We start from the raw sequence: 23,578 nt of genomic DNA, 5'->3' as shown, positions 1-23,578 counted from the left end.
TCGGACTGGGGCCGTCGGACAGGATGTTTCCTGTCCATCTCTCAAACTAGAGACGCAGGTCATCGATAAATGACTTAATTAATTAATGAGTTTTAAAAATGATGGTTTTCCTATGGGTTGTTAGAACTGCCAGTTCAGCCTTCTGTGTAGTGTTGTGTCTTGATTGTTTGTTTGTACAAGCGAAACTGCGATATTACTCTTGTACAACCAAAAATAATGTGTGATGACAAGAAATGTAATCTGTTCTAATCTTATCAATCGACTAATAGTTACTTGATGGGCGGGAATTTTCTTAAAAACTTGATTCTTTCTTGTACAAAGAATTTTTGTCTTAATATGCTGAATTAAAAAAAAGTACCTTATATTTTAACAATTTACTGTGTCAGCTGTATTAAATACAAGCTAAATATTGTGGTTTTATCTCACATTGTTCACTAAGACATCAATGGAATCAGTAAAAACTGTAACTTAAGTTGCTTAATAAAACAGAAAGAATAAAATATATGAAACACTTAATCCTTGTTGTCCCAAAAGATTATTACGATAAATGACAATATTGTTGTTTTGAGACCATTTTCAATAGCATAATAAAGAGAGAAGACATTCTTAACAATCAAAAAACTTTAAATTATAAAGAATATTTAACACTGGAACTGGAAGACATTTCAAATATCCAAAATGCATGAACAAAACAACAGAAACAACAAACAAAATTAATTGCAAAGTGTCTGTAAACAAATTGTCAGGGCTGAGACCAAAGCACCAGACTGAAGACTTTACTTTACTTTACTTTACTTTACTTTACTTTTCAGTTTCAGGTTCTGAGTCATGATTAGGCCTGAGTCCAGCACCAAATCATAACCCACCCTGTTTTCAAACTCCTATAAATCATAGTTGTTGCTGACCACACTAACTGCTTGTGTCCAGATGCCGAGATGGATACGTGGGGAGCCGGTGCCAGTTTCATGACCCGTGCAACAACGTGCCATGCATGAACGGAGGCACGTGTCGGGCCGTTTCCAAGGGAAACACAGTGGACTTCAACTGCACCTGCAGAGCGGGCTACGCCGACCGCCGCTGCATGACGCCCGTCAATATCGCCTGCCTCAGCTCGCCGTGCCGCAACGGAGGCACCTGTGAGCCAGATGGTCTACTGAGGTACAGGTGCCGCTGCCCACCTGGATGGACAGGTAAGAGACGAGTAGCTTGTCATAACAAGCTCATTACTGACAGCTAAGACTGGATGCAATTTTCCTGCGACCTCAGGTAAAGACTGCGCGACAGCCGACCCGTGTGCCTCCAACCCATGTGCCAACGGCCATTGCTCTTCCGTTGACTCCACCTTCATCTGCACATGCACCCCGTTCTTCTTCGGACAAACCTGCAACCAGGACATCAACGAGTGCGACAGCGTCCCGCCACGCTGCAAAAACGGCGGGCTGTGCATCAACGAGGTCGGCGGCTACAGGTGCCAGTGTCCTCCGGAGTTCACGGGGAAGCACTGCGAGAGCCGCTACCTGCCCTGCAACCCGTCGCCCTGCCTGAATGGAGGCACCTGCATCCAGAGGGGGGAAACCAGCTACGAGTGCTCCTGTGTGCCAGGTAACTTTAGAGACTTTGTATTTAAAATCAATCAAGTCTAGCTTAAGGCATTACACCTCGTTCAACCTCAGGCAAATATTAGAAATACTTAATAGGTGAAACTAATTCAAATATAAATTAAGGAGTGACTGAACACTGCAAAAGAATTAAATCTTGCCAAGTATTTTGGTCGAGTTTCTAGTAAAAATGTTCTAGTACACTTAAAAAAAAGGCAAAACTAACTTACAAATAACTTTTAGCTTATTTTAAGTAGATTAAACAAGCCATGTCACTTTCTACTTATAACATGAGAAAAATGTTTTCAAATGAAATAATTTGTTAATATTAAAGGGGACCTATTGAGCAAAATTCACATTTTACACATTTTCTACTTGCCTGGTGAAAAACCACCAGACGACTTTTGGCAATAAATTAATGTTTTTAGGTGTTTGGAAAATGAGCCATTTCAAAAACCTTTCAAATACTAATCAGCCTGCCTGTCACCTAGTAACCCAAGTGAAGCCCAGCCCGTTACCTAGCAACCCGGACGGAGCTCCAGCATGTTTGGTCTGCTGGTTTTACCGCTGTATTGTGGCTGTTTGTTGTTGACTTACCATCCAGAAACCACTTGCTGAATTCTTCTTATTTGTGCAGGAGGCTGTACTTCTGCTTTTCAAAGACGTACGGTGGCTTAACTGCGCATCTGTTGTTGTGCATGGCCAGCAGCTCATATATCTAACTGAAAAGTTACTTGTATTAGTTTTGTCTTATTTCAAGTGTCCTAAGGTATTTGCAGTAGAAACTAGACCAAAAATACTTGGTAGGATTTTGTGTTTTTGCAGTGAAGTGAGTCATTTCCTAACCCAACCGAGGAGCTAAAATGATCAGGACTCCTTGCTGGTTAGGCGGTGATGTCATCTAAGGCTTGGTTTTTTCCTGCTTATGTTGTGTCCTCGGTGTGCATGCACACTCGTGTGTTTCTGCTTTTGTGTGTGAACCAAGCGGAGCAGGAAGGCATCGGGAGCTTATCGAGAGGAAATGGCCAAGGGACAACATCCGTTTCACATGGTGGAAAGAAGGAAAGCTCCGGCCTGCACAACCCTCCGCCACACAAGAGCGACGTGTTTACTCTCTTTTTCCTAGTCAGTTCAGATGCTCTTGTGCAATCGTTGGCGGCTCTCCAATCCTTCTCAGGATTATCTCCTGTTCTTTGAAACACACGAAGGCGACTTTCTGGATTATCTGAGACGTTTAAACATTTTAAACCCAATTTAACACGATGATGCATCTTGGAGACATCATTACCATCCATCCATCCATCCATCCATCCATCCATCCATCCATCCATCCATCCATCCATCCATCCATGAATGAATGAAACTGTAGCCTTTTGAGCTCTGTCAAAAGGCTACATATATATATATATATATATATATATATATATATATATATATATATATATATATATATATATATATATATATATATCTTTAAAACTAAGGTCCAAACTTTAACATAAGTGATATTTTGACTGTTAATAAAAGTAATTTTAAGTATTGACTCCAGCAATATATGCAAATACTCATCATGTTTTCAACTGCAATACAAGTTTTCAGGAATAAAAAACTGGAAGGAAGTGACAGTTATGCGTTGTGTTGGTTTTACTTTGCTGGTTATGTAATCCAACACACCACCTTTTAGGTCCAGTGGTTGTTTCTGGTGCAACCGTGAAGCAGAGGGGATGTTATTACACGGCACGCTTCCCGCAGACCTCAGAATGGCACAGCTGCCTTCTTTCTAGGGAAGGAAAAGACAGTTGACCACATTTAACTGAACAAAAGTGTCACTGCAGTTGTTGTTTCACATCAGGAGAATGAGAAACTACATTTTTGAGGTTTGCAGTGCTTAAGAGGGCAACATTTCTCTTGTTGGTTTCAGGATTTTCAGGAAAGAACTGCAACCATAACATCGATGACTGTCCGGGCCACGAGTGCCAGAACGGGGGCACGTGTGTGGACGGAGTCAACACCTACAACTGCCAGTGTAAACCAGAATTTACAGGTTTGTACAACAACGTGACACGGAAAGTAAAATTACTTAAGAATCCATCCATTGAAGAAAGAAATGACTCCTGCTTATTTCCCCACAGGCCAGCTTTGCCTGGACGATGTCGATGAGTGCCAGCTCATGCCCAACGCTTGCCTGAACGGCGGCACGTGCCACAACACATACGGCAGCTATCAGTGCGTGTGCGTGAACGGCTGGACCGGCGACGACTGCAGCGAGAATATCGACGACTGCGCCAGCGCAGCGTGCTTCCAGGGATCCACCTGCCACGACCGCGTGGCTTCTTTCTACTGCGAATGTCCCCACGGCCGCACAGGTGTGTTGGTTTGGTTTATGGGACAACTCTCCAGCGCCCGTGTTATTTTGGATGGGCTTTCTTGTGGAGTTTGAAGTGTGTTATAGAAGATTGAGAAATGACTGTTTGTTGGAGGCGTGGACTCTGTTGAAGATTTAAATTTTACCCAATCGCTAACGTTTTCCCATGATGTATGAAATTTTCCAATTTGACGCTGTGAAGCTTACCAGAAACTGCCTGCACTGTACACTGCAAAGAGAGAAGTGCCAGATGGATGTTAATGTTCATTTAATATTTGGAAGCATGACCAACATGGACAGAACAGCTTTGTTTAGTTCCTCTGCTGCCATCGCTAAAACTTCTTCAGTTTGCTGATTGGCCCTGTAGAAATTCTTTCTGAGGGAATCCAAGTCAATGGGAGAAAGCCTGAACTGTGCTGTAAAAGGAGATGAGAATTTTGTGGAATTGTGTAGGGAAGGCGATGGCCAAGCTAGGAAACAAATGATTAACAACTTAAACAATACATTTTTAAAATCAGACCCAGAGTGTTTTTTCTTGAAAACATTGCATTCCTGTTAAAAAAAGGAATGATCTTTAAGGACACAAAACCACAAAGATCAGATCAGTTGCAGTCACTAATGCATATTCAGTGAAAAACTGGTCACTCAGGACCCAAATAAGCAAAGGATGAAGTCACTGACCTTTCTCTGTGAGTCCTAAAAACTTTCAAACACCAAACCAAAACTACAGAAAGCCAGTTGTCATAAGGGGGAAGCTGTTTTAGCACATTCTGTCGATTATGTAGCCAATCAGCCCTGAAAGGACAGCATATAAATACACAGCCATTCAAAAATAGAAAAAAATAGAATCATCTGTTTTTGGTCTGATGTGTATAAAAGTTTTAGACTTTAAACTAGACATAATCAAATTGAAATGAGTTAAAATAACCTGGACAATACAGCTGAAAAATTATATATCAGTCGATATCAATAATTATTGATTAGTTTCTTGTTTTTTATATCTGATATACTTCCAAACTGGCAGCAATAGCATGACCTTTCCTGTTTTATCCACAGTTTTCACTCCATGTTGGGTTTTTTTATTTTTAAGTACTTATGAGGCTTAAACTTAAGCTGCTACTGTGCAGGTTACTCAACAGCTTGTTGCTAGGTAACCACAAGTTACTCAACAAGTTGTTGCTAGGTAACGGAACAGCATGTGAGTTAGTTGATGCCACCAATCTTGCTTAGCTGGCTGTGAAAGGTTGGAAAAGCCTTTCCTCTGACTACATCCCCCAGAATGCTGTGCGGTTCTTGATCGGAGTTCAGTGAAATTATTGAATATTATGTCGATTGTATTTTCTTTGGATCTTCATATTTCATGTGTTTATCGTGATATATTTTGTTGTTGACTTTTTGCCCTCTCTTAAAGTCTTTTGCTTTTGTTGGCATCAGGATATTCTCACAGGAACCTCCAGTTTAGTTGATTGATGATCGTTTGGAAAGTGAAAGCTAATGGAAATCATTAAAATTCTTCTTTTTGATGCTGCTGCAGGTCTGCTGTGCCAGCTGAAGGACGCCTGCATCAGCAACCCATGTAAAAAGGACTCCAACTGCGACACCAACCCCGTCACAGGAAATCATATTTGTACCTGCCCTTCGGGATACATCGGTCCTTCCTGTGATCAGGACGTAGACGAATGCTCTCTGGGTAAAAACCAACTCCAGAGCCATTTATTTCCCAGTAACAAAACCAGAGTTACCAACAACATACGAGCTCAGGCTCTCCTGTTATTATGGGTGTAATGGTACCCCAAATTGCAGCAAATGACACCCTCCAGGGTATTATCCCTGTAATCACACTAATGATTTTAGCTTTTTTTTTTTTTTACATTAAACCACCAAAATGATGTAATCTCAATCTCAAAGACTTTACCATTAAATTGCTGCTTGTTAGCAATCACCTAAAGGAAGTGAAATGAAAGCATGGATGTGTTTTAGCAGGTTCCAACCCATGTGAGCACGCTGGGAAGTGCATAAACACCAAGGGCTCGTTCCAGTGCAAGTGCCAGCGGGGCTACATGGGAACGCGCTGCGAGCTGGACATCAACGAGTGCAAGTCCAACCCGTGTAAGAACGAAGCCACCTGCCTGGACCAAATAGGAGACTTCCAGTGCATCTGCATGCCAGGTGAGAAGCTACATTAGAAATCTGATTGGCCAATCCAGACTTTACCAGAATGATATCTGCTTTTTTTACATGCAAAGAAATAGTTTTTTTATTTTGTATCTGAAATTGGGAGTACAGTATTTTGATTGTAATGTAACTTTTTAATTAATCAAATTAATCAAATGCAAAAAAGATATCAATTGACATAAAATATGTTTATTAATGATGAATAGAAGAAATAATTTGTCTTCTGGAAGGCAAAAATAAATTTTTCTTGAGCTGAAGTAACCTCCGGATACTGCTTTAAGTGTTTTTGTAGATGTTTAATTTTATTTTTCAACATTTTATTTTGACATGAAATGCATAGCTGCTAATACATGTTAAGACATGTCAGTAGTTCATAGAATAAAAGAACAATGTTCATTTTCATCAAACATATCCCTATAAAAAGTAAAATCAGAGGAACTGATCATTTTAAGTGGTCTCTCTCTTAATTTTTTCCAGATCTGTATATCTTCATTTTTGTTAATTGACTTAATATGATATAAATAAATCAGGAAAGACATTAAAGTGATCTAATGATAGACATTTCTGATGATTTTTGGTGCTTTTTGTGCAACATTTTTAATATTAAGTAACGCAAATAGCTCCATGTGTTTATTATTATAAGCTTTTGTGTAAGTTAATCTCACCTCTTTCCGTATTTCTACTAGGATTTTCATAATAAATGCTTATTTAGGTAGAAAATTGCTGCGTTTGGCGTCATGCTTCTCTCTTTGCATCTCCCCCTCCCACTCCTCGCTTGCTAATTGGCCAGGCTATGAGGGAGAGTTCTGCGAGATCGATACGAACGAGTGCGCCAGCAGCCCCTGCCTCAACAGCGGCAAGTGCATCGACAAGATCAACGCTTTCGTCTGCCAGTGCCCCACAGGTGAGGCTGCCGTAGCGCCGCAGAGGGGGAGGAGATGGGAGAAAGGAAGGCGTAAGGCCAGGGGGCGCAGAGGTTGATCTTTCTCTTTCTCCGTGTGTTTCTCTCTCTCTTTGTGTTTCTTCCCTGCTCCCTCTCTTCCGCTCTCAAACACAAACACACACAAACACCTCTCCGGACGGGCACTAATCCCAGCCCTGAGGCAGGCTTACGCAGGCCCGGGCAGCCGAGCAAGACGATGCAGTTGAGGAGGAGAGGTTAGAAAAATCTATAGGGAGAATCTCTAGGAAGTGTGAACTTTTTTAAGCAAGTTTCTTATTCCTTTCGTCAAGACTAATGATTGAGAAAAAAACTTAGGTCTGTGGTTCACTGGGTTCTGCTGATGATTAATACGGCTAGTTTGGGCTCTTCTAAAGAGCAACAAAGACTGCAAAAACATAACATATTCCCAGTTTTCTACAGAAAATGTCTCACCACACTTGAAATAAGACAAAACTAACCTACAAGTAACTTTTCTAAAGGATATATGAGCTTGTTTTAAGTAAATAATTCCTTAATGTTGAAATGTTGATGAAAAAGTGATAGTTAATAAAACAAGACATTTTTCAATGTTATAAGTGAAATAATCTGCTAGTGGAACTAGTGCTTTTTCATCAATATTGATTGATTATTTACTTAAAACTAGCTCTTATATCTTGCAGAAAAGTTACGTTTTAGTTAGTTTTGTCTTATTTTAGGAGTACTAAGATATTTGCACAAGAAACTAGAGGAAAAATACGTAGTAGGAGTTTGTGTTTTTGTACCGGAGCCTTTTTCATATAAATGCCATTTGAGATGCAAAGATTTCACAAAATCTTACCATAAGAAAAAACTAATTTAGAAGTAAGTTTTCAGCAAGAAATAGGAGCTTTTTTAAAAAATCAAACTACTAGTAAGTTGAGATGTTTTGTTCTACTTATAACTAGAACTTTTTCATCAATATTAAGCAATTATTGACTTAAAACAAGCTCCTAATTCCTTCTGAAAAGTTAGTTTTGTCTTATTTCAGATGTTTGCACTAGAAACTAGGCCAAAATACTCTTGTTTTGCGGAGTTTGTTCAGAAATGGAAGAATGCAGCAAGTTCATTCAAGGTAAAATAGAGCTAGAAAAAGGACGATATTTTTTCTTTAAATTCTTTTGTTGGGATCGGCGAGGTGGAAGTGATTTTTCTCTCTCCCTTTTTTCAAAGAGGAAAATTGTAAAATTGGGTGGATCAAAGACAGAGAAGCAGGATTCCTCCTAGTGGGAGAAAAAGAAATGAAAAGGGAATGACAGAAAAAAACCCATCCCAACAAGAAAGCTTTTGATTTAAATGAAAAGAGCCAACAGAAGAGCTTAACACCTAAAAAAACTGTTCAACACGGAGTGAGGGTTATGCAAGGAAGCAGCTCAAACATTGGTGTTGAAAGTGTTTTTCTGTCTGTGTGTGTTGGGATGCACAGACCGTTATGCTGAAGCAGAAGGGGTGCAACAAGGGGAGGGATTTTAACCGCCCTGCTTGAGATGTAAATTTGTCCCTGTTGCGAGGCCCGAGGCGAGGTCCCCCTTTTCATTCCTGTACATGAAATAGCCATGGAAACCCCGCTGAGAGCCATTGAAATGTCTCGGGATAAATCCCTCTGCAGTGCATGTGTGTTTCTGTGCACGGCTGCACCACCTTTTGTGTGTGTAAAAAAAAAAAAACAGAGAGGAAGAAAAGTCCTGCAGCCGATTTTTCGTTCTTGAAGCCTTTATCATTTTAGACAGATCAGCATAGGGGGCGCTGTTGAAAAAACTTTACATTTGATTCTACAAGCAAGGTATGTCTCAACTTAACTTTTATTAATGAAGTACTAATATTATCCTTTTTATTTGACACATATTTACTGCTTTCAGTCTGCTGATATGAATTCAGTGATGCACTTATTTGTTGGTGAGATATTGAAATTGGCAAAAAAAAAAAAAATCCTAAACTAGTTTCAGCTGGTGATCAAACCTAAAAAAATCAGATATTATTGAGTGTCAGTGCATCTTTAAAAAGGCTTAAATTAATTTAGCTAAAATTAAGGCCTTAAAATATCTTACATTAATCAGAAAAAAGTAAGTTGCCCTTAAAGTATCTTAAATTTTGGGTTGGCAGGACAGTTTAATTTCATATTCTATGTAGTTTATTTTTCTTGTGGGGCTTTTCTGTCAGGCAAATGATTGAGTTGCACACAGGCATCTTCATTGCTTCTCCTAACTAGTTGCTAGCATACCTTTGTTAGCTAGCTAGCTAGCTTTTAGTGTAAATTGATCACTGCATTCATTCTCTGCAACAAATCTTGACATTACAACAATAAAAGATACGAAATTTACATTTCTGTCATGATACAGGTCTTAAATTTCAAGTCAGCGTTGCAACAGGAAGAGTACTTTGCTTTCTCTTATTTGTGCTGTAAATCTTCCTTGACGCTGCAGGGTAACCAGACCCACTATGCTGTTTGATTAAGTTTACAAACACGAACCACAGGTAACTAAAAATAATATAATTTAGCGCTTTGGCCAAATAAATTTTTATATCTCATGTTGTTTAGGTTTTTTAAAACATAATCAGAGAAGAGAAATGGTAGCTCTTGATGTAAATGCTTTGGAAAGTGATTTCTAATCAACATTTGTTCTTTACTTTGTCAAGACATGTATTTATTTATTTTTTTACTTCATTTATCACTTTTCACATCTTTAAACCTAAAAGAAGAAATAGAAACTAAAGTTTAAATTTATTATAATATATCTGTTTACAAATTAGATGAGAAAAATCTCTTGAGCTCTTTTTAAAGATTGATTAAATTTGCAATCAAATTTTAGATTTTATGTTGCAAAATTCCTCTGTATTTTAATGTTTGAAAAGTTTAATTCCACTTCATGGATGTAAGTTCACAGTCTGCTTGCAGCTTTAAAAAAAACAGCGCCTACAGGGAGTAATCAGCTCGGTATCCGCCACACAAATACTTCCTCTCCGGATTATCTTATCGCACCTGTGGGTTTCTGTGATCTTGTGGTTCAGTGGGGGGAACTGAGCACAATATCTCTTCATCAGACAACATCCTCGGACCGGGACTGAGGGGAGACGGGAATATCTGAGACGACAATAACTCCAGGAAAAAAGGAGGAAGCCTGCTGCTAGATTTTGAATGAACGAGGAGTTTGAAAAGTTCGGTGTCAGAGGTCAAGCTGGCTCTTTTCGGAGGCGGGCGGGGAGCGGAGGGAGTGGCAGGGAGGGGGTGCGACTAAGACAGGAGAATTCACATTGTGATGGAAAAGTTTTGGGGGACAAAGAAGGCAACGCGCTCAGTTTGTCGCTGTGTTGAGCAGACAGGCCCTCCTTTGTCTCTCAGACTTTAGTCAGGAGGCCTTACAACTTTCATTCTTCCCTCCGATCTTCCCCTCCCTCCCTTCCTCCCCCACTTTTAACCGAACTTGTCCCCCAGCTCTTGCCTCTCCCTGTTTTTAGCTTTGCTGAAAGGAACAGCGAAGGATAAGGGAGCGGTTGTAGTGTTGCACAGTTGCTCATTAATATGCAGATTTTGTAATGAGTTGAGAGCTCTTTAGGATGAATCCAGGATTATTTGTCGATCTGGTTTTGAACAAATTAGCCATGTTTGCACACACATGCACACACACTTCTTCACAAGCACAATAACAGCCTCTTGTTTTGGTTTTTTTATTTTGTTTTCAGGCTTTACTGGGAATCTTTGCCAGATAGACATCGATGAATGTGCCAGCACACCATGCAAAAATGGCGCCAAGTGCACAGACGGGCCCAACAAGTACACTTGCGAGTGCACTGAAGGTAAACAAGCTTCAACCAAATGTTTTTCAGGGTGACCATGCATCCTTATAAAGTCTTAAATCTGTGTGGCTAAAATTAAGGACTTAAAAGGTCTTAAATTAAAATTTTAAGTTTTCCTTAAGTACGTGTGTCACAGGTCTTAAGTTTTGCCATGGAATGAGTATTTAATCTTATATATGTAGTTTTTTTGTTCTTAAGGGACTTTTTATGTTAGACAAAAGTTTGAGTCAAACAGTTGAGGCTACCGCTGGCTAGCTGCTAATATACCCTTTTTTAGCTAGATAGCTTTTTCGGTTTTCAGTGCAAATTTATTGCCAAACGGCCGAACAACCTTCGTTTTCTCCACCGGCTCACTTCTTTTGCCAACCCATACGAGGCTAGATGTAAAAAAACTTATTAGTTTGGCGCTATGTGTGAGAAACACAAATCCTCTGGCAAGAGTTGCAAAGAAACCCCAGAAGCTTGATTGTAATTCAGCAAAATCCCCCAATCATTCTCTGTATTTAAAGAGTTTTTGATGTTAAATTTAATTCAAGGTGGCATTAAAAGGAGGTCTTAAAAAGTCTTAAATTTGACTTGCTGAAACCTGCAGATACCCTGATGTCAAAAATACATCTAAAATACATCATCAGTTGAATTCACCGGTTCAAAAGGCAACATGTGTCTCCTTCAGGTTACACTGGGAGGCACTGTGAGATGGACATCAACGAGTGTTACTCGAACCCATGCCACTACGGCTCCTGCATCGACGGCCTGGCTTCGTTCAGCTGCAGCTGCAACCCCGGGTTCACCGGCAGGCTGTGTGAGACCAACATTAACGAGTGTCTGAGCCAGCCGTGCCGGAACGGAGGCACCTGCCTGGACCGGGAGAACGCCTACATTTGCAGCTGCCCCAAGGGAACCACAGGTGGGCACTGGCCTGCACCATGAAACAAAAACAAAACAGAAAAGAACAAGTAAGTCAATCAGTCAAAGCTTGAAAATGATTGAAAGTGAATCTTCTCCTCAGGAGTCAACTGTGAAGTCAACATTGACGACTGCAAGGGGAATCTCTGTGACTACGGGACCTGCATCGACAAAATCAATGGCTATGAGTGTGTTTGTGAACCTGGCTACACTGGTGAGTAAAATATAAATATATTAAAAGTTAGCTGTGGGTGAGATGTCTAAAAACTAAAATCTCCAATTTCTGATTTAGATTTTTTTCCTCAATTTCTTTTCTGGAAACAGAAAAGTATTTTCAAAAAGTGGCTTTTCATGTTATTCATACGACGGACTGTTGCTCAATTACAAGAATAAATTCAGTTAGCAGTAAAAGATGCAGTTTTACCAGATTTTTTTTTAATTACAAGAAAAAGGTTGATTTAATGAGGAAAAAAAGCTTCTAGAGCTATCAGTTTCTGACATGTCCAGCCCAACCTGTGGACTGAGTTTCCCTGCATGAGTTTGTCCTCAGAGGCAGAAATGCAACATGCAGAAAATGCAACCTTAAAATGTCTTAAGTTTGTGTGTCTAAAATCAAAGCCTTAAAATGTCAGTTGGCCTTAAATAAATGAATCACAGGTCTTAAATTTTGTCATGGCAGGACTGTTTAATGTAGTGTTTTTTTCTCATGGGATTTTTTTGTCAGGAAAACCTTTCGATGGCACGCAAACGCCTTCATTGCATTCTGTGACTTGATGCGGTTGAGGATACCCTCGCTAGGTAGCGAGCTAGCCTTTTTGCCTGTATCAGAGTAAAAAAAATCCAGATTCACAGATTTTCCTGTGCTTGATTGCTATGCATTAAGTTTCCCCAACTATCTCCTATGTTTATAGGTTTTTTGGTCTTACGTTTCATTGAAGGTGGCATTAAAAAGGTCTTAAATTTGAGTTACTGAAACCTGAAACCCTAAAGCCAGTCTTAGCTACACACAGAAGTTTATTTAAACGTTTACAGCCAGGTCTAGCCTTGAAAATTGTATTGCTGTTACTATAGCTGCAAACAGTGACAGATGCTAACTATTTATGTTTGCATGTTCTTAAAAGACAAAGTATTGTATCTACTATGCTGTCATGACTGCCGGCCAATGAATACCTTAAAATTTCTGTTGTTTTATGTCATTACGTCTGATTTGCAGTCAGTAGAAGAGATTCAGCATTGTTCAGTTACCTTTGCTCACCATACCTGTTTACAGTTGAGTTTCTTTTCCTCAAATCTTCTGTTTCTGTTCCAGTTTCTGATTTTTGTTTTCTTTTTTCATGTGACAGTATAGGTATGTAAATAAAGTAGCGGTTTAAGATACAGGAATGGAGGGTTGAAGGAACGGGCAGAGGAGCTTGATTGTGGCAGAAAGTGGGGGTGACAGATGGCGAGCGAGTGAGCGCACGCTCCTCTGAGGTTTGCCCGGTGTCGCTTTGCAGCTCCACCCTGTCCCCAACCTGCTGCTGTTAGGACATGCTAGCTGCCCGCCCCACAAAGAAAAGACACACACACTGGCACACCAAGTCGCCGGGGATTTGTGCAGGAGAAAAGATTCCCTGAAAGATTCCTGAAAGTTGAGCTTTTAAAAGCTTGGAAGCTGCTCCGTGCTTTAAAGCTCAATGGGCTGCCTTTATGTTATGCGTGGCACCGGCCTGAATGGCGTCAACGCTTCAAGTGGCCGTCAAAGGCGGACTTCGGATCTCTTATGCTTCTGAAAATTGATACAATCATTGCAGTGCCGTATTAGCGGCATTGTGTGGAGGCCCTGTGTGCGACTTCACTGGCTGCTGCTGTGGATTCTCAGATATGTGACCACAAAGGTCACAGAAACGGCCATCTTGTTTATTTTCTGTCAGGGTTAAACACTTACTGAATATGAGTGGGAAAATATTTATAACAGTAAAGAACACATGAAGGAAAAAATCACAACTAATAAATGCATTAACTAAGAAAACATTGATGTTGCCTGAACTCCATAATGCTAGTTGTTCCAAACTCATTTGAAGTGCCACTTTTTCTCTCCTGGATCATGTTTTTAAGGTTTATTTTTACGCATTTCTGGTTGAAAAATGCATACCAACCAACTAACAAGGATGGTTATGAATATTATTATCATTAATAATTATTACTTCTCCCAGAAATTATTGCAATAAGTGATAATATTGTAATTTTGAGACAGTTTTCAACTAATATAATAATACTGTAAATCTTTAACTGTTATATGTTATTGTCTGTCCTTCTTTCACATAAAATCCCAAGGTACTTCTGTGAGTATGTAATGTTGTTTTGACTACAGTTTCTTTTTTTACTTCAGGTATGATGTGTAACATCAACATCGACGAGTGTGCCATCAATCCCTGCCACAACGGTGGCACCTGCATCGACGAAGTCAACGGTTTCACCTGCGTTTGTCCGGACGGCTACCAGGATCCCACCTGCTTCTCCCAAGTCAACGAGTGCCTCAGCAACCCCTGCATCCACGGTCACTGCGAGGACAAAATTAACGGGTAGGACGCGCATCAACACTGCAAAACCACAAAATTTAACCAAGGATTTTTGTCTAGTTTTTTTGTGCATGTATCTTTGTTTACTTGAAATAAGACAAAAGTAATTTAGAAGTAACCTTTCTGCAAAATGCTGCCGTCAAGGTGACAGAGCAGGAGCATAGATTCAGACAAAGAGACATCTTTTTATTTATTTTCTAGTTTTATGTGTTTGTTTATAAATGCCCTAAGGAGATCTGTGCTATTAATTTAATTGTACAGCTTATAAAGCTAATCTAGTCTAAGATATAGGAGCTTATTTTAAGTCAATAACTCCTTAATAATGATGAAAAAGTACTTGTTCCTTTGGCAGATTGTTTCACTTATAACATGGGAAAAATGTCTTATCTGCTAATGGAACTAGTTCTTTGTCATCAATATTAAAGAGTTACTTACTTAAAACAAGCTCTTGTGTCTTGCTGAAAAATTACTTGTAAGTTTGTTTTCCTTTTTTCAAATGTACTAAGATGTTTGCACTACAAACCAGACCAAAAACACTTGGTAAGATTTTGTGTTTTTGCAGTGAACAGTGCTAATATTCATGCTAATCAGAGTTTTTCAGCAGACTTTGACTGAGCCTTCTGCTGTTTTCTTGTTAGCTATAAATGCCTGTGTGACTCTGGCTGGAGCGGCAAAAACTGCGACATCAACAACAACGAGTGCGAGTCCAACCCTTGTATGAACGGAGGGACCTGCAAGGACATGACCAGCGGCTACGTTTGCACCTGTCGGATGGGTTTCACGGGTCGGTATCTCAGACCGGTGACCTTCGTCTGAACTTTAAAGAGTGTGGAGGTGATTTATTGTCTTCTCCGACCTCAGGACCAAACTGCCAGACAAACATCAACGAATGCGCCTCCAACCCCTGCCTGAACCAGGGGACCTGCATCGACGACGTCGCCGGGTACAAGTGCAACTGTGTCCTGCCGTACACCGGTATGATGTTATTATTGAAGTTATTTAATAATACATCAATCTGTTACCATGTTATCGTGGAATTTCCTTACTGAGGGGGGCAGTTTCCACCTACCTGGGTACTTTAAGTTATTTGCCAAAGAGGAAAAATATGCTGGTGATGAAATAACTGTCGAGTAAAGTTCAGTCACAGGACTTCCTCCGAGCTCAAAGACGCCAAACTTTGGATCGCTCTGTGGGTCATGCTTCTCCCCAAACAGATCTGGGAAATGTTTTAATGTAATCTCTCTTATTTTTTGACCAAACAGATAATGCTGGAAAGGCTAAGGGGCCGGCTGTCTTGTATTTGCAGTGTATTTTTTGGATCCCTCCACAGGATTTTAAATAATAAAAGGCCTCTTGCTGGCGTTGGGGTGGGAACACGGTTCTTGACACACTTCCTGTTTGCCTGCTTCCTGTCTCACAGAAAAGCAAATGGCTTCACAATGGCCGGAAGCCGGAGTCGGCTTCCCGTTCGAGCCGAGCGTTTGTGGAAACAGATAGAGGCGTGCGTCCCCAGGCCTCTGATACTGACAGAGCCTGGAGAAAATCCTGGGATAGCACTGATTGAAAGATGATTCTGTGTCCGTTTGGTTTGGGTTATCTCCAAGCCCTGGATGAGATCACGGAGTGAAGTTTAAAAGATCCGACGTAGTTCGCTCAAGAATGTGTTTCCATGTCTTACAGGAGAAAACTGTGAGATCTTGATGGCTCCCTGCAGCTCCAAGCCCTGTAAGCATGGAGGCCAATGTCAGGAGTCAGAGGACTACCTGAGCTTTTCCTGTGTCTGTCCTGAAGGATGGCAAGGTGAGCTCCCAGCATGCAACAGTGTCCTTAAGTTATCGGCAGAGAAGTTACACAGTCCTGGAAACCTTGAAAATGCTTGCTCATTGCTTTTTGAAAGCCTGAATTAACAAAATAAGATGAATCAGATCAGAACAATCTAATTTACAGGTATAGACAGACATTAAAACGAAGACAAAATCATAAAATTAGGAGATTAAAAGTTGTTTCTAGATGTAAAAGATTGTTCCTAATGTTTTCTGTATATTGCGATATATGGTCAAAATCAATAGATAATATGTTTGGTAAAATATCAATAATTTCATTGAACTCCGATTCAGAACCGCACAGCATTCTGGGAGATGTAGGCAGAGGAAAAGACTTTAGCTGCTTAACCTCTAGTTTATGCCACCAAGCAAAGTTGGTGGCATAAACTAACTCCTCTCTCTTTGGTTACCTAGCAACAACCTGTTGAGTAACTCATGGTTACCTAGCAACAGCCTGTTAAGTAACTGTGGAGTGAAAACTATGGATAAAACAGGAAAGGTTGATATTAGTTTGACAGTATTTTATTTAAAACAAAAAAAAACTAATCAATAATTATTGATATCAACTGATATGAAACATATTTATCATGATAGGTTTTTCAGCCGTCCAGCTCTACGAATATCAAATATGTCAAATATAGCATTCAGAAACTGGTGTTTCTCTAAAACACTAAAATGACTTCACTCTTCCATATACGTTCTGTGATTTTGAAAGCTTAAAAAGAATTAATTCACTGCAAAAAGGCATTTCTTATGTAGTCTTATACATCTATTTGATTAATAATCAGGAGATATGACATTTTCAGTCTTATTTCTGACATTTTACATATTTCTGTTTTTATTTTTTGCCCCTTTAAGGTCAAGCATGTGAAGTCGACATCAAGGAGTGCGTGAAGAATCCTTGTCGTAACGGAGCAACATGCCAGAACACTTTGGGCAGCTACCGCTGCGCCTGCAAACCGGGCTTTTCCGGACGCAACTGTGAGACCGACATCGATGACTGCAATCCCAGTGAGTTAATCTGAAGTTCTATTTACAGAGTCAAACCTGAAAGCCGCTCTTCTAAGTGGAGCGATTCCTCCCTCAGACCCCTGCAGCAACGGAGGCCTTTGTAAGGACGAGGTCAACAGCTTCCTGTGTTCCTGCCTGCCCGGATTCCGGGGACTGAAGTGCGAGGAAGACATCAACGAATGCGAGAGCAACCCGTGCAGGAATGGAGCTAACTGCACAGACTGCGTGAACAGCTACACCTGCACCTGCCCGCCTGGCTTCAGTGGGATCCACTGTGAAAATAACACACCTGACTGCACAGAGAGGTAAAGCGCTGCCCCAAACTGAAAACGCACAGCTTTGACTTTGATTGATGTGATCAGCAGGTTTGTTTTCTACATCAGCGTAATCCTGGTTTTCTTGTCCACTGCTGCCCCCTGTGGTGGAATTTTGTTTTGCTACAAAGCTGCACTTATTGCAGCTGCCCTGCTAGTAGAAGTCAGAAATGTTGTTTGTCAAAAAGCTTAAACATAAAGTAGGTCACTGCTGTAAGAACAAAAGTGCAGATTAGTTGTATTCAGTCCTGGCAGCTCAGATTAATAAGCTATTGATTCACTTTGCTGGTCCTTTTTCCTTCTCAGCTCCTGTTTTAATGGAGGAACCTGCGTAGACGGCATCAACACCTTCACCTGTTTATGTCCGCCGGGCTTCACTGGCAGCTACTGCCAGCACGACATCAACGAGTGCGACTCCAAACCCTGTCTGAACGGCGGCACATGTCAAGACAGTTACGGCACATACAAGTGCACCTGTCCGCACGGTTACACGGGACTCAACTGTCAGGTAGGATGAGGGGGAATTAATATCATCAAAACATGTTTAATATGCAAAAATGAGACAAAATGAATGTTTTTATTCAGCTTAACGTCTTTCAGCTGAGTTTGTCTTTTTTGTGTGTTTTCAGAACTTGGTTCATTGGTGTGACACGTCTCCCTGTAAAAATGGAGGATCTTGCCGGCAGAGAGGAACCACCTACAGCTGCGATTGTGAGACCGGCTGGACGGGCCTGTACTGCGACGTCCCGAGTGTTTCCTGTGAGGTTGCAGCCAAGCAAAGAGGTAAGAGGGAGATAAAACCTCAGCAGTTTCTGTGAAAGGAAGCTAAATTTAACTCCATCTCACCTTTTCTGCTCAGGAGTTGCTGTTTTCCAACTCTGTCAAAACTCGGGTCAGTGTCTGGATGTGGGAAACCGCCACTACTGTCGCTGTCAGGTGGGATACACTGGGAGCTACTGCGAGGAGCAGGTGGATGAGTGTACGCCGAACCCCTGCCAGAATGGAGCCACCTGCACCGACTTTCTGGGTGGATACTCCTGCAAGGTGACGACCCTAAAAACAAACACGAACAGCCAGTGATTTGCTGAGATGTTGCCTCGTATGTTGCTTCTTCCTGATTTGGCTCAGCTTATGCATATGTGAATGCAAACTGAACTGGAGATCACTGAGAAAGACAAAAGAGAAATCCTAGAATCTCTAAGATCTGACGTTACTCCACATTTGTTTACATTTTGTGAAGAATTAAGTTGAGGTCTGAGTTTTTTGGGTTTTTCCTTCTGTGGTTCTTGGTGTAGCGCCACCACAGGCGAGCAGGGGAACTGGTTTTTGACTCAGTGTGAAAGCGAACCACAGCAGCTGAAAATCTAAGAACTTTTGTTCCCAATCAAACTGAGTCTACCGGGCTGTTAGGTGTCAAAACACCCAACATTGTAGGCGTGGATTATCATTTTGTAAAATGATGCCCAATTTTAACTAGGGGTGCACCGATTTTTAATTTTGGGAGATCTGTGATTTGTTGATTTCTACATGTGCAGCCGATCTGATCCCCTGATTTTATTTACCTCAGCAAAGGTCTAAAAATCAACTACTGTCCTCTTCTGCTCTGCAGTGAAAGATGTTTGACTGATAGACTGGCCCACATTTACAGTTAACAATAAAAACTGTTGCCACTTTCTTGCTATATTGGGCAACATTTCATATTTAAAATAATTGGTATCGGCCAAAATTGGAATCGGAGGGTCAGGCTTTTTAAAGATCAGTAATCGTCGGCAATCATCCAGAAAACTGCAATTGGTGCAGCCTTAGTTTTAACTGTGTATAGTTTTGATGCCACTGCTAATTTTTGCTGCTTCCCCATAAAGTGTCCTGTTTAATTATAGCAAGTAAATGGCTGAGTTGTGATATTCTTCCCCCGAGAGGAGACTCTGTTGGCCTTGGCAGGAATGAATGAAAACAGAAAACAGCAAAGTAAACAAAACCCATCTTTGTTTCATGTAAGACATTGATCAAACTCGCCTCTCTCTTCTTCCTCTCTCTGTCCCCCAGTGCATGCCAGGATACTTGGGGCCCAACTGTTCTGAGGAGATCAATGAGTGTTTCTCCCAACCGTGCCAGAACGGGGGCACCTGCATTGACCTGATCAATACCTACAAATGCTCCTGTCCCCGAGGAACCCAAGGTCAGCAGACCCCACACACACACACTCCTCCCACATCCTTCTGCCTCCACCCGCCTCCCCTTCTGCCCCCTTCCCGTCTCCACGCTTCATTAATTAGGGCTTAACAGCACCCAGGGCATTAAAACTCCCTCCTTCAAGCCTGCCTCCAACTCTTCCTCCACTTGTCAAATTTGCCATTGATCTCTCTCTCCGACATGAAGGGGATTGTGTGTTGTAGGTCAGCTCAAATTGGCAGCCGAGTTGGGAGCGTCCCAAGGCGGCCAACAAGTTTTTAAAGCTGGCGGAGGGAGTTTGTGATTCAGCTCGGCCTTTTTGCAAACATGTTTCAGTCTGTGCTTTTGTAAGTGAGGGATCTTAGAAATTAGGACAACTTACTTTGTTGTGTCCAGTCCGTAATCAGATATGTTTTTTAAATAGGGCTGCAACTAACGATCGATTTGTCAGATAAAAGGATTGGCACTTTCTGCATATTTTTCATTTTTGTATAATATTAGAGATATAGTAAAAGATTCAAATAAACAAATAATTAAATTTCTTTTTTAAAAGAGAAATTGAATATTTTAGTGCCTAAAATCAAAACACATGGCATTCCTTTAGTGAACATTTGTTCATTTGTAGCAAAGGATGCATCTGCATGAAAAAACTAACATCAAGATGTGAAAAGCTTAGAGCTTCTGCTTGATTTATCATCAATACAGTGCAGGACTGATCTGTCGTTTAGTTCAGGAATAATTGATTAATAATTGGATGGCAAAAGGAGATTTTTTCCACTGAATTTAAACCCGGTACCAAAGCTAAAGCTGTGTCACTTGACGGGTTTTGGGTAGAGCATATTTATAATCAAAGGTCTATTTTCATCATAAATGCAAAATGTATGGATATTTTGTACAATTTTGACTAAATTACTGCTCTTCTTTCAGCAAATGGCCTTTTATTTGAGTCTGTATACTCCAGTTAACAATTAATCGATTACTAAATTATTTAGACAGGATTAATCCAATTAATTGTTTCAATTTAAAGGTACATTTATGCATTTATCTGGATTCTAATAGTTAACTCTTACAGTAAAGACAGAGCAAGAAACACGACAGAACACACACTGAATGAGTCAAACCTCTCCTACTTTCACACCCCTAGGTGTGCACTGCGAGATCAACGTGGACGACTGCAACCCGACCTCCGACCCCGTCACCAAAGAGCCCAAGTGCTTCAACAACGGCAGGTGTGTGGACGGCGTGGGCGGCTACCACTGTATCTGCCCCGCGGGGTACGTGGGCGAGCGATGCGAGGGGGACGTCAACGAGTGTCTGTCCAACCCCTGCGACCTGCGGGGCACGCGCAGCTGCACCCAGCTGACCAACAACTACCGCTGCGAGTGTCGCACCGGATACACAGGTCAGACACCGCAAAAACACTGGATCTTACCACTTCAAATGAGACAAAACTAGTGACTTAAGTCAGCTGTTTGCTAATATTGATGAAAATGTACAAGTTTCACTGGCATTTTATGAAGGTTTTACATAATCTGCCAGTGGAACTAGTAATTTTTCATTAATTTTAAGGAATGATTGACTTAAAAGAAGCTCATATTTCTTGCTGAAAGTTACTAGTTTTGTCTTAATTCAAGATATTTGCACTACAAACAAGACCAAAATACTTGCAGTGAAAGATTAGTTATGCTTTGTTATACTTTCTTGTATTTTTTGTAGATTAAAAACTTCCATCTAGTAGATTTGAACTATCTTTCCCTCATTTTTTCTGAATAAAACCTAACAGAAAACTTTTTTTTGTCTGACTGTGTGTGTGAATGATCTCTCTGCAGGTCAGCGCTGTGACCAAGTGTTTAATGGCTGTAAGGGTAAACCTTGCCGTAATGGAGGCAGCTGTGCTGTAGCCAGTAACACGCCGAATGGCTTCATCTGCAAATGTCCCCCAGTGAGTAAACATATATGTACTGTTAATCTCTAAGGATGTATCTTTGACTCGATATATTAGTTTAAACACTTTAAGTGTCTTCATAGCACAAGAACAAATGTTGATTTTTACCCTGAATTGTTGCTACAGTGTTACTATTTATGTGACCCTTCAAAGTGCAGATAAACCCTTCCTTTGGGTCCCGAAAGCCATGTTTACCTGCGCATCCTAACCACATCTGGGCTGGACATGAGCGGCCGTGAATGAAATTTTATTCTCAGCCATAAAACCTTTAATGGACACAATGACACAAATTGATTCAATGCAGTGTGAAAGCAAACAGCATCAGCTGAAAATGTAACTAAAACAGTTTTAGTCCCCAAATGAACCAGACTGTCTGGTGTGAAAATGTCCTTAATTATGAACACACTAATGTTTATGCACTTAGTGTGTTCAGATATTGAAGTTCTGGTAAATGTTATACTATATATTTACTTTTATTTAGTGATTAGGCTTAAAATATGCTTCCGTTGCAGCTTTTTTCCCCCAAAAAGCTGCTGTACATTCATTACAGACATTGTAATTTCTCATTTAAAAAATGTAACCTTTAACTCACAATATTAATTTCTGTGTTTTTCAATGAAGGGTTTCACTGGCTCCAGCTGTGAATACGACTCCCAGGCCTGCGGCAGCCTCCATTGTCGCAATGGGGGCACCTGCATCTCTGGCCACAACAGTCCGAAGTGTTTGTGTCTGCCGTCGTTCACCGGGCCCGAGTGTCAGTACCCCACCGACAGCCTTTGCAACTCCAGCCCCTGCTACAATGGCGGCACGTGCGAATATGCCGCCGAGGCTCCGTTCTACCGCTGCGTCTGCCCCTCCAACTTCAACGGCCTCCGCTGCCACATCCTGGACTACGGCTTCCACGGAGGCTTCGGCCAAACCATCCCGCCGCCGACAGACTACGAGATGCCCTGCAGCATCCCAGAGTGCGAGGAGCTCAAGCACAACAAGTTCTGCGACGCGCGCTGCAACAACCACGCGTGCGGCTGGGACAACGGCGACTGCTCGCTCAACTTTGACGACCCGTGGAAGAACTGCTCAGCGGCGCTGCAGTGCTGGCGATACTTCAACAACGGGAAATGTGACTCGCAGTGTGACAATGCCGGATGTCTCTACGACGGCTTTGACTGCCAGACTCTGGAGGGACAGTGCAAGTAAGCCGCTTTTGTAGCCGCTTTTATTATTATTTATTTATTTGTTTTTAAAAAGAAATAAAATAAAATTGAAATGTATTTAACATTGAAGTAGAAAATACAAAGTGTGGTAGATTACACTAATTAAAGAAAAATAAATAAATAAAATCTGTGAAACGTCTCTATGAAACAGATTTTATGATTTTAGATTTTATGGTGAATTTTCTACAAGAAGGTGAAATTTAAGGAAAAACTAGTGTCTTTTAGCAGCTAAACCTACAGCTGCTGATAACGACTATTTTATTTATTTATTTTTATCCGATTAATCAATTATTCTGACAATTAATTGATTAATCAGAAAAAACAATTTGTACGTTGTGTTGATTTCTTTCTTTTATTTAAGCTTGTTTTATACAACAATAGGAATGCATTAAAACATTAAAATGTAACTTTTTTTAAATTAGAGAATAAATATTTATTGCCTAAGATACAATAACAGCATTTCTTGCTCAATCATTTGTAGCAAAGGATGCATCTGCAGCTAGAAAATACTTCTAACATCAACATGTAAAAAGCTCAGACCTTCCTGCTCGACTGACATAATGTGTTTATTATTTTTTAGATTAACTAATCAATAATTGGATAGCAAAATCTGCTTTATCAGAAATTTGAATAGGAGTTCTGAGTAGGGCATATTTATAGTCAACGATGTTTTGTTTTCATCTTAAATGCAAAATATATATGTTTTTTGTACAGCTTTGGCTTAATTTCTGCTCTGAGTAA

General features: G+C 40.7%; 1 protein-coding gene across 2 annotated transcripts in view; it reads left to right on the top strand.

Moving 5' to 3' along the window:
* notch1b (notch receptor 1b) overlaps positions 1-23,578 on the top strand; it is a 51,087-nt gene that overhangs the window by 15,629 nt on the left and 11,880 nt on the right. Inside the window, exons 3-25 of one of the 2 annotated variants that reach the window (XM_014996955.2) lie at positions 928-1,190; positions 1,267-1,602; positions 3,520-3,642; positions 3,731-3,964; positions 5,498-5,653; positions 5,947-6,132; positions 6,929-7,042; positions 10,778-10,891; positions 11,565-11,798; positions 11,901-12,011; positions 14,169-14,361; positions 14,997-15,142; positions 15,220-15,333; positions 16,039-16,158; positions 17,040-17,192; positions 17,269-17,497; positions 17,813-18,014; positions 18,136-18,289; positions 18,366-18,550; positions 19,553-19,685; positions 20,823-21,080; positions 21,508-21,620; positions 22,245-22,816. In XM_014996955.2, the coding sequence (XP_014852441.2) occupies positions 928-1,190; positions 1,267-1,602; positions 3,520-3,642; positions 3,731-3,964; positions 5,498-5,653; positions 5,947-6,132; positions 6,929-7,042; positions 10,778-10,891; positions 11,565-11,798; positions 11,901-12,011; positions 14,169-14,361; positions 14,997-15,142; positions 15,220-15,333; positions 16,039-16,158; positions 17,040-17,192; positions 17,269-17,497; positions 17,813-18,014; positions 18,136-18,289; positions 18,366-18,550; positions 19,553-19,685; positions 20,823-21,080; positions 21,508-21,620; positions 22,245-22,816 (4,443 nt within the window). Of the gene's footprint in view, positions 1-927; positions 1,191-1,266; positions 1,603-3,519; positions 3,643-3,730; positions 3,965-5,497; positions 5,654-5,943; positions 6,133-6,928; positions 7,043-10,777; positions 10,892-11,564; positions 11,799-11,900; positions 12,012-14,168; positions 14,362-14,996; positions 15,143-15,219; positions 15,334-16,038; positions 16,159-17,039; positions 17,193-17,268; positions 17,498-17,812; positions 18,015-18,135; positions 18,290-18,365; positions 18,551-19,552; positions 19,686-20,822; positions 21,081-21,507; positions 21,621-22,244; positions 22,817-23,578 lie in introns of both variants that reach the window. The other variant, XM_088008683.1, reaches the window with a different exon arrangement.

Source organism: Poecilia mexicana, unplaced genomic scaffold (genome assembly GCF_051168715.1).
Source record: "Poecilia mexicana isolate PSO_F unplaced genomic scaffold, ASM5116871v1 scaffold_9, whole genome shotgun sequence".
NCBI lineage: Eukaryota > Metazoa > Chordata > Actinopteri > Cyprinodontiformes > Poeciliidae > Poecilia > Poecilia mexicana.
This window is presented reverse-complemented; position numbering and strand designations above follow the sequence as displayed.